This window comes from Chenopodium quinoa, unplaced genomic scaffold, assembly GCF_001683475.1.
Source record: "Chenopodium quinoa cultivar QQ74 unplaced genomic scaffold, ASM168347v1, whole genome shotgun sequence".
NCBI classification, from domain to species: Eukaryota; Viridiplantae; Streptophyta; class Magnoliopsida; order Caryophyllales; family Amaranthaceae; genus Chenopodium; species Chenopodium quinoa.
In genome coordinates, this window is record NW_018743920.1 from 651,012 (window position 1) to 667,939 (window position 16,928).

The window sequence follows — 16,928 nt, forward strand, 5'->3', positions numbered from 1 at the left end:
AATGATTTGTATCCATATTAGAGTGATTCTATATAATAACTACTCTGCATTAGATGTTAATTCGATAATTCATGAAATTATCTGGATTTGAGCATATTTTGACCAATCCCTTACTGCAATTTTTTTTTTGGGTGCAAGTCTTCTCTCAAATTATGCTTACACCACCGTTTTATTAGTTGCGGCTATTGATGCTGCATTTATTTAGAAGTCGCGAATGTTGTCACAATATTGTTAGGACTTGTTTAGTTGCAACGGGAAGTAACTTCCCATGATAAGTTATAATTCTCGGGAAATTATTTCCCTTATCTGTTTTCTAGGAAATTGCTCTACTTTGTTTGGTTGGCATTAAGGAAATTATAATTCATAGGAAGTTTGAATTACCTAATGATCTGCTAACCTTGTGGGTTACTAACCCAATGACATGGGGTCTGAGTTGGACCAAGGTGGAAGCTTAGGTGGAGAACCTGTTGGAGTTTTGCTAGTTTAAAAAGGAACTGATTCATAGTTTAAGAAGGGGGGAAATAAGAGCACATAGATCCGGTCCGTACTACGTGTTCGAATGCAGTAACATTCAAGACCTGGAAGGTCTTATTCGAGCAAATACAACAATCATTGATGGAAGAATAATCAACTTAAGGAGGTATCAAATTGACTTTGTGCCTCATCAAATGAATTTCTCTCTCACGAGAGTTTGGGTTAGAGTGCATGGGCTCCCTCTTGCCTACATGACGCCTAGTTGGGCGAGACAAATCTTACGGCATGTAGGTTACATTGAAGAAATCGATCATGAAGGGGATGAGCTGCCTATTCATGCGGAGCTTAGAGCTCGTTTGTTGATAGACTTATCCATTCCCCTACTCCCAGGGTGCTTCATACCTTTGGAAGGCAATAGGGTAATTTGGGTCTATTTGAGGTATGAGGGTATTTACAGATTCTGCAAATCTTGTGGTTGTGCAGGGCATATTTTAAAATAACAGTTAGTTTCCATAAGCTTTTCATTTTTTTTTTACTCTTCTTATTTTCGAAACTAAATTAAGATTATGCTAAAAAAACATATAAGAAGAATGGAAAAACACAAGATTAGCAGATGTTTCTCCTTGGAAAAACACGTTGGAATGCCTTAAATTAAGGCAGATGATTTGCATTGTAAATGGGAAATAACATTGGAAAAGATGAATGGAATATTGCATTTAATGATAATTCAAGCAATTAAAAGGTATAACCACATCTCATACATGTCAGCATCCACCTCATAGGATTGGTAACCCCATGGGTTAATAGAACATTTTCCTGAATTACCTAGGGGGAGGTTGGTAAATTAATTCCCACATTGTGTGGGAAATAGAAATAGGAATTTCAACTTCCTCCATTTTACAAAATTTTGGTTAACCAAACAACTCACATTTAGTGCAATACCTAGGAATTTTGAGTGGCTACATGATATTGGTGCAACCAAATAAGGCCTTAATAGTTGCAGTAAATGTTACGGAGTATTAGATTCTGACGCATATGCTAAGGGAAAAAAAAGTTAGAAAGAGATTAGAAAAAAATGACGATTATGAATTCTATATGTTACAAATATAAAAAAAAAAAAATGCAAATTCAACCAATATTAAGTGAATAAGTATTGCTTTCAAAAAAAAAAAAGTGAACAAGTAAAATCAATTTTTTTAAATAATAATGAGAAGAAAAAAAGCACAAGTAGTCAAGTAATATGGCTAATAAAGTTATAAATAAGATTGTTGAAAAGGATCTTAAAAAGGGAGAACAATCAATAAAGATATGAAAATCAAACGAGAGACGATAAAAGATGTAAGTGAGATGGGAATTGAAAACAATCACTTCAAATTCGAACCTATGATTCCAAAACAACTAAAACTTTTACATTGCACGTACATCGGGTGTAACTCGTGTAACGATCAATATTTAATTTGGCCATGCTTCAATATTTTTTTAATAATTTTTTTATTTTTATTTTAATAAATTATATCATTCCAAGGTTGCTCATTGTAACCCTAAGTGTATCTTATATGTAGATAAAAACAAATTAATTCAACTAGGTCAATTGTAGGTATAAGAATTGCTTATGAGAAACAATTCGAGGTAAGGTAGGATATACATAAAGATAAAGCGGCAATGTTGAGTAAAAATTGTGACAAATTTCAAAGAACGTTTGGATCACAAATTTTGGTTTGAGCTCGAAATGATTAGACTCATGCTATGTGTTTATTTGATAAAATTGCAAATTATAAACTCATAGGCACTCAAAATTCCCATGAATTTCCTTTTAGTCATTTTTTTGGTTGATATTAAAAAACAAAAATGGAGGAAGTCTCAATTCATAGGAATTTCAACTTCCCACAAAACATTAGAATTTATTTACCTACCCCACCCTTGGTCATTCACAATTCCAACGATTTACAAATTCCCACATGACAACTAAACACATTTGTTTAATTCCTAAGAATTTTTATAAAGGAAGTGATTTCCCATAAATTAGAATTTCCCATGGAAACTTATTTCCTACATCAACCAAACGAGACCTAAGATTTAAAACTTAGGGTGTCTTTATCACAAGTCTGAAGCGGAGTGTCAAGAAGAGCCTCATGCAAAACTTTCGCAATAATGTCATAAAAGACTATCATGAGTCTTGCATGCGGTTTGGCAGATGAAAACCCATCTTAAGACTATGCATGTGGGGGCAATAAGCTGACAAACTTTGCATGGCCAATAATATATTGCCAACTCAACACAAGTTGTAGAATAATTAATGTTAGTATTTAGAAGGGTAAATGAGTTTAGAGTGAGTCTTGGGATAATGTGTGATAATAGAAAGAGTCTTGTGTAAGTTACACAAGTCTGAATAATAAAAAAAGTAATTAAAAGTTAGTGAAAAACTGATGTGACAGAGTTTGAAGTCTGAGTCTGAATTTGGAAATAAACTCACCCTTAGAGACGTGGGTTTACCTCACTCCAAACTTTCAAGCATCAAATAATCAAAAAAATTAATTCATACTTCGTATATATGAAAAAATTGAACACATGGCACTACAACTCAAAATTCCAAGGGACTTGTTATTCATCGCCCGCAAATCTCTACATAAAGCCCACATTTTATAATTTTTTGACAAATTTGCCCTTTTTATAATTTTAACGGAAGATAATTTTTTCGCACTAAAAAAATGTGGAGCAGCACCGGATCGCCGAGGATCACCGGAGAATCGCCGTCGTCATCGGAAAACGAGGTTCGTAACGCATCGTAAGGACGAAATGGTGGCTGGCGCCTAGCCAAAAGGCCATGCCGTGGTTGTGGCGCCTAGCCAGGACGCCGCCACCGTGGTCACGGCGCCTGGTTGAGAAGCCTCGACCATAGTAGTGGCGCGTGGCCATGACGCCGCAGCCACGGCCGAGGCGCCTGGCCACCACGCCGCCACCATGGCGGCGGCGTCCTGACCAGGCGCCCCGGCCGTGGCTCCGGCGTCCTGGCCAGGCGCCAGTAGGGGAATATTTTTTTTTTTTTTTTTTTTTTTTTTTTTTATTTTATTTTTTAATTTAATCCCCTTTTTTTTTTTTTTTGTTTGTTTTTGTTAATTTAATCTTAATGTAATTATATTTATACGTTATATGTTATTGTTACAGGATTATGGTGGAGACGGAAATGATTACAGTGGGATTTTTGTACATGATGGCCTGTTCGAAGATGCTCAACAAGCGATTGATTGGGCAAAACAGGTTGCAATTAGATCAGGCTTTTGTTTAGTAGTAGCAACTCATAAATCTCAACGGGATGGTAGAATGGATCGCATTTTGAGATGCGACCGTTATCGCAAAAGAGAAGAACGAGATTTCAGTAAAGCGATTCGGTTTGACTCAAAGCGGAAAGGTTGTGGGTGTCAGTTCCGAGTTAAGGTTCGACAACATCAAAGGCGTGACGGTTGGGAAGTGAAGGGTTACGACAAATGGGGATATCACAACCATGAGCTGATAGCATACAAAGTGGGGCATCGGCAGTTAAGCGGCCTAAGTCCAGCTGCGAAACTAGTTGTAAAAGAAATGAGTGATGCTCAAGTGAAGCCCGCTAAAATATTAGCGTCTGTGTTAGAGAAATTCCCCGAAGACCAGCCAAACCGAAGACACATCTACAACGTCAGACAGAAATTGAGGTTTGAACGGTCAGAGGGAAGGAACCCTATACAGCAGCTTCTGCACCAGGCACAAGCACGTGGTTACCTTTACTGGTTTGAATCTGACGAAGACACATCGGAGGTAACTCATTTGTTCCTTGTCCATCCTGATTGTGCTGATATGATTTCGTCTTGGCCATCTGTGATTTTGATCGATTCAACGTACAAGACAAACAAGTACAAGTTCCCACTGGTTGAGATGGTTGGGATGGCTCCAACGAACCAGAACTTTCTGATTGGTTATGCAGTCATGAAGGATGAGACGGCTGCGAGTTACCGTTGGGTGTTGGAAAAGTTGAGAAACTACATCGGCCCAAATGTACAGCCATCGGCCATCGTAAGTGATTGTGAGGGAGGTCTTTTTGCCCCTATAGCGGAGCTGTTTCCGGAGTCGAGCCATTTACTGTGCACATGGCACATCAACAACTGCGTGAAAGTCAAAGCCTACAACCTTTTCAACAAGAACTTAGATTCAGCAGAGAGATTGGTAAATGGTAAGTGGCGGAAGATCCTGCAAGCTACCACGGAGGCAGAGTACGATCGAGCCTTGGAAAACTTAAAGGATGCGTACAAGTGGTGCCCGCCAATCGTAGACTATGTGATGCATCAGTGGGTACCTCAGAGGGAAAAGTTTGTCAAATATTGGACGAACCAAGTTCTTCATTTTGGGAACACTACGACATGCAGAGTCGAGAGCGCTCATAGAGCTTTGAAGGACTGGATTGATTCTTCCACGGCTGCTCTGGATACACTGTTCGAGAGAATAAACAAGGCTATTGATACTCAGAGGAACGGCATCAAGAACTATCTCGAGGACTCCAGACGACGACATGGCATGTTGTATGGCCATTTCATATTTAAGATGCCTAACTCCAAGTAAATAACGAAACATAATAACGAAAACAAATTAAAAAAAGTCGAAAATAAACACAAAAGCAAATAAACAAGTCACGGAAATAAAATTATAAACATAAAAAATATAAAATTAAAACAAATAAAAAAACAAAATTTAAAAAAAAAAAGATAAAAAAAAAAGGGAACATACAATTTAAAAAAAAGAAAAACAAATTTTTTTAAAAAAAAAAAAAAATCGAAAATAAAATTTAAAATTAAAAAAAAAACAAAAAAAAAATTTAAAAAAAAAAACACGGCGGAGGCGCCTAGGCAAAGCGCCCATACGGTGGTGGCGGCGCTAAGCCCAGACGCCACTACCACGGCGGCGGCGCAGAGGCTAGGCGCCACAGCCGTGGTGGTGGCGTCTGGGCTTGGCGCCGTTACCACCGTATGGGCGCCTTGCCTAGGCGCCTCCGCCGTGGTGTTGGCGTCTCCCCTTGGCGCCCCACCGTCGCCGGAGGTTTTTTTTTTAAAAAACAATTACAAAAATTAAAAAATTTACCTTCTGGCCGGCAAACCGCCTTCCGCCCACCGCCGGTGCCGCCACTTCCTTGCCGGGCCGCCTCGACATAGCTCTGGAAATAATTTAGAGAGAGAAAGTGGAAGTAGAGAGTAGAGAGAGAAATTGTGTGTTTTTTAGTATGAGGGCAAAAGTGACATTTCACTCTTATTTTGTGGGCTTTATGTAGGAATTTGCGGGCGATGTTTAACAGTTCACACCTCCATGACTTGGTATGAATTTTCTTGACCCTAGTCTAAACCGATCAAACCCATACCCGATTATCCGGCCCAAAATTGCGTACAGGTTCATCGTGCACTTAAAAAGAAGAGCACATAATTTATTCCTGCAATTTGTACGCTTACTCTTTCGTTTCACTTGAGTTTCATAATTTCTGGGTTTGAAGTTTCAATTTCATGGAGTTTGGAGCAGCAGTATCTTCTTCTTCTTCTTCAACTTTCAGGGTTTTAACTAACCACCATTTATGTTCTCTCTCCTCCAACAAAACTCCATTGAAAACCAACCTTTTTCCTTCAAAGGGTTTTTCCTTTTCTCTCAAAAAACCCTTTTCTTGCACGGCCGCTATCACCACTAACAACGCCACCATTTCTCCTTCTAAGGTATTATTGATTAATCAATTTTATTGCTTATTTCACTATAATGGGGTTTTTTACTTTTTGAGTTTTTCTTGTAATTTACTGACATTGAAGTTTTGGAATTAATTTGGGTTCTAAATATGCTGAATTTTATTTTATCAATTGAGTTTTTTGGTTCTTATTTTGTGTTGAAAATGGTTGAATTTTATTGGCAGGTGAAGGGGTCAAATGAGGGAGATTATAGTGTGTTTGAGCTTTCAAGTTTGACAGCTTTATCTCCCTTGGATGGTCGATACTGGAATAAAGTCAAGGAATTGGCTCCTTTTATGAGTGAATATGGGTTAATTCGATACCGAGTTATTGTTGAGGTTTGTTTGTTGAACTTGGAAGTTTAAATTCTTACTCTTTTGCAGTGCATGAATGCAGTTTAATTTTATTGGCACTGTTATTGTGATATGAAACTGTAGTGTGATAGTTTTAGTTTTGTATGTGCTTCTAATAAGATGCATTAGTTTATACATGGATGACGTTTTCAGGAGCCTTATATAGTTTAATGTAGGGTAAGTAGTTGTAAAAGATGTTTTGTGTATAGTAATAAGTTACTCATAATCAATTAGTTTATACATGGATGAAGTTTTCAGGAGTCTAATATAGATGAGAGATATTTTGCTTGTTTAGTTAAGCACTTAAGCTGAATGTTTATTGCCCTGTATTGTGATGAAATTGTTTGTTTGATTCATATTGTCATTTCTTCCTTGTGTTTATGTTATCTTAGGTTTATAATTGACATTCATACTGCAGATTAAATGGTTAATGATGTTGTCCAAAATTCCTGAAGTGATTGAAGTGCCGGGCTTTACTAATGAAACACATCAGTATATGCAAAGTTTGATTGATGAATTTGGCATGGCTGATGCATTGGAAGTGAAAAATATTGAGAAAGTCACCAATCATGATGTGAAAGCAATTGAGTACTTCCTGAAGGATAAGTGCCAGTCCCATCCAGAGATCTCTAAGGTTTTGATTTCAATCTTTCGCTGAACGATGTTGAAATTTTTATTAATAATACCGAAACTGCAAAGAATGCCTTAGAAGAAATTGTTCTATGTTTACCTTTTTCATCCTCGGCTCTTATTGCAGGTTTTGGAGTTTTTTCATTTTTCTTGCACATCTGAGGATATCAACAATCTTGCTCATGCATTGATGCTCAAAGAAGCATTGAATAAAGTTTTATTTCCTGTCATGGATGAAGTTATAAGAGCAATATGTAACATGGCTAAGGAGTACGCGCATATTCCTATGCTTTCCCGCACTCATGGACAGGTAAGTTTACATGGTAAACCTTTCAATGGTGCTCAATGAGACAATGGCTTTTGCCTAGATTATGGGAAATTGAGGAATTTGTTCAAGAACTGATTTACCTCCTGTACCTGTGTATCTGTAAATAGTAAAGGGAGGAAATCATGGTGAAATTCACACAATATGTGCACTTTAGCTCTAGGTGACCAATCTATACATAAAATTGAATAATTGATGGGGATTTTGATGATCCACAATGAAAAGAGCTTTCAATCTCGTGGAGACAAAAACTTTATTTGCCTCCTCTGTACTCTTACTTGCAAGCACTTTTAGTAGTTGAAGTTGGAAATTGTACTCCCAACCTTCTTCAGTATAGCAACGTTGCCATTTCACTAGCTGAGCTTCCAATTAGCACCATTTTCATTGTCCTGATCAGGCACATATCCTACTAAGTTAACACTATTGGCCATTTGCATCTTCTAGTGTCAGCCATGAATTATGTGTTTGGCTGGTAGCGGAGCTTTCTTAATTTAAATATGATTAATGTATTATCTCTGAAATTATTTGCTTCTGTAATCCCACCTTTATGTCTTTTCCCACGCCTTTCTCCAAAATTGTGCTTACATGTATAACTTCCTCAATATATACCCGAAACCAATACATTTTTGTTACCACGGGATATATTGGCAGCTGCGGATCATTTTATTGGAATGAAATTTGGAATGGGTACACTTGATGATATGAATCATTTGAAACATAAACGTATTCGGTCTGTCGCAGATCTCTTACAAGATCAATTCGGATTGGCTCTAGTTCATTTTGAAAACGTGGTTCGAGGAACTATATGTGCAGCAATTCGGCATAAATTAATACCGACTCCTCAGAATTTGGTAACTTCAACCCCATTAACAACAACTTTTGAATCTTTTTTTGGATTACATCCATTATCTCAAGTTTTGGATCGAACTAATCCCTTGACGCAAATCGTTCATGGGAGAAAGTTGAGTTATTTGGGCCCTGGGGGATTGACAGGGCGAACCACTAGTTTTCGGATAGAAGATATCCATCCTAGTGCCTTCTTGTTATACTCTATCTGTCCACTGAAAAAGAGTGTGATTATCTAACTAATTGTTTGTTACTTTGTTGTCATTTGTGAAAATAGATGTTTTGCCCCCATTTTAATAGAATTGATTGATTTGATTCCAATAGTGTGCCTTAAATGTTTTATATGTTCTTCTCTTGCTGATTGCTCAGTCACCCATTTTCCTTTCTGTGCTTATATTATGTAGCCAGCTTCACCCACCACCTTGGGAAAAGAGATGGCAATATTTGCAGTCAGATTAAGCAGAGAGAGGCAGAGACTATCTCAGATTGAGTTATTGGGGAAATTCGGTGGTGCTGTTGGGAACTACAATGCTCATATGGTTGCATATCCTGAGATCGATTGGCCAAAGATTGCAGAAGAATTTGTGCAATCTTTAGGTTTAACTTTCAATCCTTATGTCACTCAGGTACATTTGCAATATTTTAGTTGCAATTTACAGTTGACGACTTTGCCATCTTTTTATACATGGTTTCTTATAGGTTAAATATTTAGTTTGCTTATCTGTTGGTTTTGTTATCTTCATTTTCAATTTGGTAGTTACTGTTTTGCTTGAAGTTTTGTAAAGATACTTTAGTTGGTACTGATTTCAGAACCACCGGTGTATAAATTTAGGTAGATAAGTAGTGGCACCCATATATCTTGCAGGTCTCCATAACCTTTTACATGAGGTATATCTTGAAACCTATTATGTGATCTTGGTATATGGAAATAAAATGATCATATGTGTCCTTAATGAACTAGATATTAAGTACGGAGTATTCAAGATGTTTCAAAAGTTTTCTCCTGTTCCTATATAATGTAATTTAGACAAGAATCCATTTTGCAAAGTTTTTAAGAACAAAATCATTAGGCAAATTTTCAAAAGATTAGAATTGCACGTTAAAATTTTGATATTCTGTCATATCAATTTCAGTATGGCATTCTGTCCTAAATTGCATTTCATCTTGCTATCAAATTGCTATATTTGTCACAGACGATGCTATTATGTTCATCATCCATTTACAAGATATCTGTTGAGATTGAATTTTTACCAGTTGGATAGAAGATACGTGTGGTCATTAGTGCTTTATGGAATTATTGGCTAGAATAACAAGTGTTTGCAGATTGAACCTATAACATTTGTTAATATATATGTGCAATGCATTTGCAGATTGAACCTCATGACTATATGGCTAGTCTGTTCCATGCAACTATCCAGTTCAACAATATTTTGACTGATTTTGACCGGGACATATGGGGCTATATTTCAGTGGGTTATTTTAAGCAGGTGACTTTTTTTCTTTCCTTTTTTAATCTTGTAGAAGTTTCACTTAATTACTTAGTGAGTATTAATTCCTTTGTACAAAAAAAACTGAATATTCATCATCTGCAGTTGACTAAGGCGGGTGAAGTTGGGTCATCTACAATGCCTCACAAAGTGAACCCTATCGATTTTGAAAATAGTGAAGGGAATCTTGGCAAGGCAAATGCTGGTCTATCTTTTCTTAGCATGAAGTTGCCTATCTCGCGATGGCAGGTAACGTCCTGTTATTTTTTTATTAAGATTTGACCATACACCTAATTTGCTTTCCTTGTCACCATAGTTGTATTCTTGTATGCTCCTTGTCTTCAGGCTTTGTCATACTGGTCTGAATTATGTCATGCTACTGTAGAGCTCTTGCAGTTTCCTGGGCTTTAAATTTCATCTTTGTCCTGCTTTTTGTGATCAATATTTGGCTGAAGTTTACAACCATTTTTTGTGACATTGAAAAGCCTTGTTAATCACTTAATCTTAAAGAGCATTCTGGTCTGAAATGTGCAAAATATTGCTTAAAGACTTGATTTACCAACTCCATCCCACTTTTTGTAAACTTGCAATATCCAAAATGCTGTTTATCTAGAATTTTCCAGATTTACAACTTGTCTCCATACCTTTGCCATGCTACGATGGGAAATATTTGGCTGAAGTTTACAACCATTTTTTGTGACATTGAAAAGCCTTGTTAATCACTTAATCTTAAAGAGCATTCTGGTCTGAAATGTGCAAAATATTGCTTAAAGACTTGATTTACCAACTCCATCCCACTTTTTGTAAACTTGCAATATCCAAAATGCTGTTTATCTAGAATTTTCCAGATTTACAACTTGTCTCCATACCTTTGCCATGCTACGATGGGAACTATTCCTTTCTTGTTGCTTTCTTGTTTTGTTCTTTCTTCACACTAGCATCGAGTCCTATTTTTAGTTTTTGTAAAGTCATATTAACTTTTTTGGCTGGCCGCTCTTCGATCCTTTTCTGGAAAGGATACTTCTGAGAGAGTAACTCTGGTATCATTTTTCTTGAGAATGGGGTTATTTGGCCCAAATGTGTACATTATTGTCTAATACTGGTCTAGATGCTGTGGGCAGGGTAGGTGACTTCATAAGATGTGGTGCACTGTACTTAATTTGAATCTGAATTAAGTGGGTGTCTAGGAAAGCAGAAATTTTACATTTATATTCTAGATTGGTTGCTTCTGTCTTGCTGAATTTTAACTCAAACTATACATTGCAGCGTGACTTGACTGATTCAACTGTTTTGCGGACTATGGGCGAAGGATTAGGGCACTCCCTACTAGCCTACAGAAGTACCCTGCAGGGTATTGGAAAGCTTCAGGTCAGTAAAACATGCATTGTGTTCTTTGTAACTGTTTCATTTGGTACAAGCAAATAAGGAGGTTTCTTGACCTGTATTTGGTTGATGCTACAGATATACTATTACATAATTTCTATGTTTTTCTGATTGTGTTTCCTGCTTTGAACTTGGTAGAATATTCGGAAAATGACCATAGTCTTTTAGTTATTGAAAAACAAATCTGTATCGTTACTAAAAATTAGTGGACCTCTCTAGCTTGCACTCCTTTGTACACCTCTACAATATCATATTTACTGTTAATATATTTTCTTGTTGTATTAAGTCTTTTACTGTGTACTTACTATACTATTTAGATGAGGTCTCCTCTACATACCTAATGCCCTTTTTGGTCATTTGCGTTTGTTACTCTACGTAAGGAATTAACATTTTGATTAAAAGTAGGATTTGCAATCCTTAAGAACTAAGAAGTTAAAGCATCTGTTTATATACCACTATTGCCAATTTGCCACTTATCCTTCTGTTTACTTTTTGTATCTCAATCTGATATTGTATGAACAAACAGGTGAACCAAACAAGGTTGGATGAAGACTTGAACCATTCGTGGGAAGTACTTGCAGAGCCTATACAAACAGTATGTAACTGTATCATATGCATTTACTCCAAATAATAAATATTACCATTGCACTCTTGGCAGAAAATTATAGATCCTGCTTTTTACTTTTTAACAAATAATTGTAGTGTCAAAATCTTCGTATATTTCCGTACTCTCATGAAGGAATGAGTTGATAACTAGTAAAAGATCCTATTTTGGTGGACTTTCCCCACATACTAAAAAGGAAAATATAGAGAAACTCTACACTGATAGAGACGTAGAGTAGAGGTTATTGGTTAGTTTTTCTTCCACATTTATTTTCATTTCCTGACACTTAGTTGAGGCTATGCTCAATTGCTCATCAAACAAGTAATCATATCTACTTCAAAGACTGTAGGGTATAGCTTACATGTGCTTGGTGAGTTGCATGACTGTGATTGTCTCAACTGGTAACTGTCCAGGAACTTTAATATTTACAAGAAAGATTTTTAAGTTGCCACAATTTTACGAATTTCTTAGATTTTTATTCCAGCTCCCTTTACATGCTAGTCTGTTGTCTATCATCGGGAGATTTTTAAGACCACCACACTGTATGGAAAGTTGAAAGACTAGATTTGACTCAATTGACCGTGAATTTAGCTATAGATCTTCAGACGACTTTGAAATTCTTGTATAAGGAGGGGTAGAAGTTGTGTAAATTGGTTAATTCACCTTGTTGGTAAAATCTGATTGTCTTTCTAACATAGCTATGTTTTCCTTTGTCCTTGTAAACCATATTCTCTTTCATGTCAAGTAGAAAGTCTTCATTCAGTAATAGAATTTATGCTTTTACCTGTTTGAAGTTGTGTCAACGTGATTTTCTACATCATTTGTAGTTGAACTGGCCATTGACGCGTTCATCATACACAGGTCATGCGAAGATATGGTGTCCCAGAGCCTTATGAAAAGTTAAAGGAGTTTACAAGGGGAAAGGCAGTCACTCAAGAAAGCATGCAAGAGTTTGTTCAAGGATTGAAATTGCCGCAGGAAGCAAAGGCCAATCTCTTGAAGCTAACACCACACACATATATTGGAGCAGCGACCGAGTTAGCCAAAACTGTTGATGCAGCCGTGAATTTGATTTTAGAATCTTCCAATTGAAGATATTTCAGTTCCATGGCAATAGCTGCTTTTATATCAACATTATAAATGTCATTACCAATTACCAGGTGACTTTAACTAACCTCATGTACAAGTCCTGCTATCAGGACTGATTACTTGTTTAGCATTGCTACTGTTCAGGAACTTGAGTTCTTATTTAGCAGTAAAATTGAGGTTACTTTGTGCTGTAAAATTTTGTATCAACTATTTATGCCACAATAATCCAAATTAAGTATTATTCTTAAAACTTGTGCAAGTTTTTTCATTTTTATTTTCTTCTTCAACACCCCCCCCCCCCAATGCCCCCACACACCCCACAATATATATATATATATATATATATTTTTTTTTTTAAAAAAAAAAAAGCAAACAAATTATTTTTTTTACAAAAAGTAAAAAAAAAAAAGAGAGAATAAATGTACATCATCATGCAACTGGAAATCATTCAGTCTAAAAATGAGGACTTCAGCCATAGATAATTAACTTACAAGCTATTCATACAAATCTTATTCACTACATTATCTTACAAAGAATGTCATTCTCACATTAGTCAGAAAAAAAGGCCTCAAATAATGCCAATTGCCAAATACACATACAGTTTTCACACCAAAGAGGGTCATGACTTATGATTCTCCCCTTGAGGCTCAGTTGTTGCTTGTTACCGGGCACATCTGACCACATGAAGGAAGACATGTTCATCACATGGAATCCATAGCCGTGGCGGTGTGGTGGAATCGTCGTGTTGGTCTCTAGCTTGGTCTAGCAGAGCTTTAAAAAGCGGGTGTTTAAGCAAGGTGATTTTGATAACGTACCTCTTCTGATCATGGCCAACGTATACAACCATATGACCCTTGGGAACATCCTTAGGGATGAACTTTTCGGCTTCTTGCTGTAAACTCAACGATGGCCAAAAACACCATTGACAGCAAGACTCACATTCATACTCTGATGAATGTATAACTTTGCTGCTCATTTTCCTGCACTTGTTTAAGGATACTTGGAAGAACTTACCCGTCATTTTTTTTTTTATTTATGCTTAGCTAAAACTTAAATAAAAGAAAAGAAGTTTCTTTTTCTTGTTTTGTTTGTTGATTTGTTTTGGGTATGTGTGACTGATATGAGAGGAATGTGTGAGAGGGGACTATATATAATGTGTACCTTGAAAAGTGCCAGCTCCATGGCATTTAATGTCTCACAAAGAGGACCCAAATAATGCTGTCTTAGTGAGAGGTGAGAGGGGCTGCTTTTTGAGCCATAGGTAAGGATGAAGTCATGAAAATGTTTTCTGATTAATTATTCCATCTAATGCAAGTATATGTCAACTATCGTAGTTCAAGTGTCCATTATACGTTTGGTATAAACTCACATCCTATAAGCGAAGATACCTATTTGGAAACTTTTATAGGTTTGATACCAAATTCGAGATTGAATCTTGTTTGCACTTTTACCTTTATGATTCTTTTTACTCAAAAAAAAAAAAAAAAAAAAAAAAAAAAAAATCTAAACCACTATTCAGATCCGTTTTAGAATAACATACACACATTATCTTTTTGCACTATATATATAATGACTTTTGATCATTTCTTTTTTTTTTTTTAAATCTAATATGTTTAATACGGAGTAGGTGTTATCATGTTAAAGTTGTTAAATTTGTATTACTCACTCCACTCTATTCCAAAATACAGTGTATGAATTCCTATTTGGATGTCTCATAATGTTGTTCATGTCTAATACAATTACTTTTTGGGTATGAATTATAGGGTACTCTATATTACTCACTCCTTTCCATTCCAAAATACAATGTATGAATTCTAAAATACACTCTCCTATTACACCCATCATTCCTGTGGAAAAAAAACAAATGAGAAAAGGCACTATAATATAGGATGAAGAGAGTATTACCAGGGAAGGACCTATTAAGGGGCCTGGGTGGCACCTGCCCTATCAAAAAAAATAATATTATTTTTTAATTAGGTAAAGTAGTAACTTTATAGGTTAAATACAATTTTAATGCAATAAATAATATTAAATTAGTTTTGTCATAGTGGTAATGCATTGAGTTTGTGCAAAAAGTCTTAGGTTCTAGTTTTCATATAATTACATACTTCGTAGTTTCCATAGTACCACATTTTTTTTAAAGGCAATATAAATTTACATAGATGCATTTCCATTTATTGACATCAAACTTTTTGGTTGGTTAATATACCCTATCAAATTGTGTTAATTATTCTATGGAGTAAAATGGATAGAGTATAATTATGATAACTTTAATACGAAGCAATTTTTTTTAAAAAAGAAAAAGAAATCCCCACGTACAAAAATAATTTGGAAAAAGGTACACTGTACTGACCAAATTTACATCTGTTTATTGGAGCTTTAATTATTTATACGTGCACTAAATCGTACCCTACTATCAAAAAACAAAAAAAAAAAAAAATGTACAATTGTACCCGAAATATTAAAATACGTAGTAGGTCTCTTTGCCGTCGATCGATTTGGTGTACCTCCTCTCGATATTAAAGTAATTGTTGTTTTAGGATTGTATCTCTTTAATTTTGTCGAATTATTGTTGTTTTAGGACCATATTCCCGGCATTGTTCCGTAAATATTAACGATGATAATAATCAAGAAAAAGAGGAAATTAATGAAAAGTGGGCACATTTTTTTGGTAAATTTGATACTTCCACTATTTCATAAATATCATAAGCGTTGGTAGAGTTTTACGCATAACAAAATACAACTTTAATAATTTAATTATGTAAAGTATAGATTATTAAAAGTTTTTTTTTTTATATGACTTGAAAATATAATTTTCTTTACATATCATTTTTAAATTCATAATATATGGTTATAAAATAATACGGGGTATTTGTGTGAATAATATAAAAGTTGAATATTGTGTGTTATTAAATGAATTAAATGATCCATGTGGTGTGATTAATGAATAAAAAATACACCATTTAAAATTCACAATTTTTTAATATGTGGTTGGCCACACCGTGTGGCAGGGGTTAATTGTAGGGATTACTCGTTTGGTCAGGGCTTACTTGTAAGGGTTACTTATTCAGGCGTTACTTGTTTGGTTAGAGGTAAATTATAGGGGTTATTTATTCAAGGATTAGTCGGTCGGTCAGGGATTACTCTCACATAGAAAACGTGCTAACCGATTGAGTAAGTAACCCCTACAAGTAACCCCTGAATAAGTAATTCCTACAAGTAACCTCTGAGTAAGTAATCCCTACAAGTAACCCCTAAATAAGTAATCTATAAACAAGTAATCCCTACAAGTAATTCCCGTCAAACGATATGGTCTGACCAGCCACATAGAAAAATTGCGGTTCGAAATTAGAATAAAATAAAAGTGAGATGATTTTTAAGGAGCACAAGTAGATGGAAAGTAGGACTATCTTTGATAAACAGATGTAATATCTCATTTGCTAAAAATATTGGTCTCTTTTTTTTCAAAAAATATTTTATAATGATATATATATATATATGTATATATATGGGTATTTTTTTGCCTATCAATCATGGTAATACATAATGCAATATCGAAGCAACTATAGGGAGAAGGTGGAGGACCATCATATGTTTTTGTAAGAAAACTTAAAACATAAATTCTTTAAAGTCTTAACATACATGAAAGAGAGTGACTGAGTATATACAGTATTTTCTTTTCCTTAAATATGGGGTTTAAATATATTCATTGTAGATGTCATTTGGCTTATTATTAACGATATTGTTATTGCTCCTGAAACAAAAAAGCTCGATCAGTGTGTCACACCATTTTTTAACTACACCTTAAAATTATTCTTCATTCTTTTTGAAATGTTTTTTTTTTCCGATCCCTTAGAATTGGGAGAAAAGCTCTAATCAATTGAGTATTCTCCACTCTCATCCTTTTTGAAATGTTTTATTTGAAAACCATAATGTCTTATCCTATAGTATGTTATACAATAATGTTATCAAAATTATGTGACACTTTTAACATCTCGTCGCATACCC

General features: G+C 35.4%; 2 protein-coding genes across 2 annotated transcripts; one reads left to right on the forward strand and one right to left on the reverse strand.

Moving 5' to 3' along the window:
• The first annotated feature begins 5,902 nt into the window (after window positions 1–5,902).
• LOC110687782 (adenylosuccinate lyase-like) lies at window positions 5,903–13,170 on the forward strand. The gene is made up of 10 exons (XM_021864415.1): window positions 5,903–6,197; window positions 6,389–6,541; window positions 6,975–7,190; window positions 7,314–7,496; window positions 8,762–8,983; window positions 9,728–9,844; window positions 9,950–10,093; window positions 11,111–11,212; window positions 11,754–11,822; window positions 12,693–13,170. Exons 1-10 carry the CDS (start codon window positions 5,994–5,996, stop codon window positions 12,921–12,923), a joined length of 1,641 nt encoding a protein of 546 aa, XP_021720107.1. The 5' UTR covers window positions 5,903–5,993; the 3' UTR covers window positions 12,924–13,170.
• A 172-nt stretch (window positions 13,171–13,342) lies between these two features.
• LOC110687580 (indole-3-acetic acid-induced protein ARG7-like) lies at window positions 13,343–14,789 on the reverse strand. The gene has a single exon (XM_021864227.1). The coding sequence runs from the start codon at window positions 13,939–13,941 to the stop codon at window positions 13,582–13,584; it is 360 nt and encodes a 119-aa protein (XP_021719919.1). The 5' UTR covers window positions 13,942–14,789; the 3' UTR covers window positions 13,343–13,581.
• Window positions 14,790–16,928: the final 2,139 nt, after the last annotated feature.

Coding starts and splice junctions, on each gene's coding strand:
- LOC110687782 (XM_021864415.1), top strand. CDS start 5,994: ATGGAGTTTGGAGCAGCAGTATCTTCTTCTTCTTCTTCAACTTTCAGG. Junction 11,213..11,753: donor AGGGTATTGGAAAGCTTCAG/GTCAGTAAAACA, acceptor ATGAACAAACAG/GTGAACCAAACAAGGTTGGA. Junction 11,823..12,692: donor TTGCAGAGCCTATACAAACA/GTATGTAACTGT, acceptor CATCATACACAG/GTCATGCGAAGATATGGTGT.
- LOC110687580 (XM_021864227.1), bottom strand. CDS start 13,941: ATGACGGGTAAGTTCTTCCAAGTATCCTTAAACAAGTGCAGGAAAATG.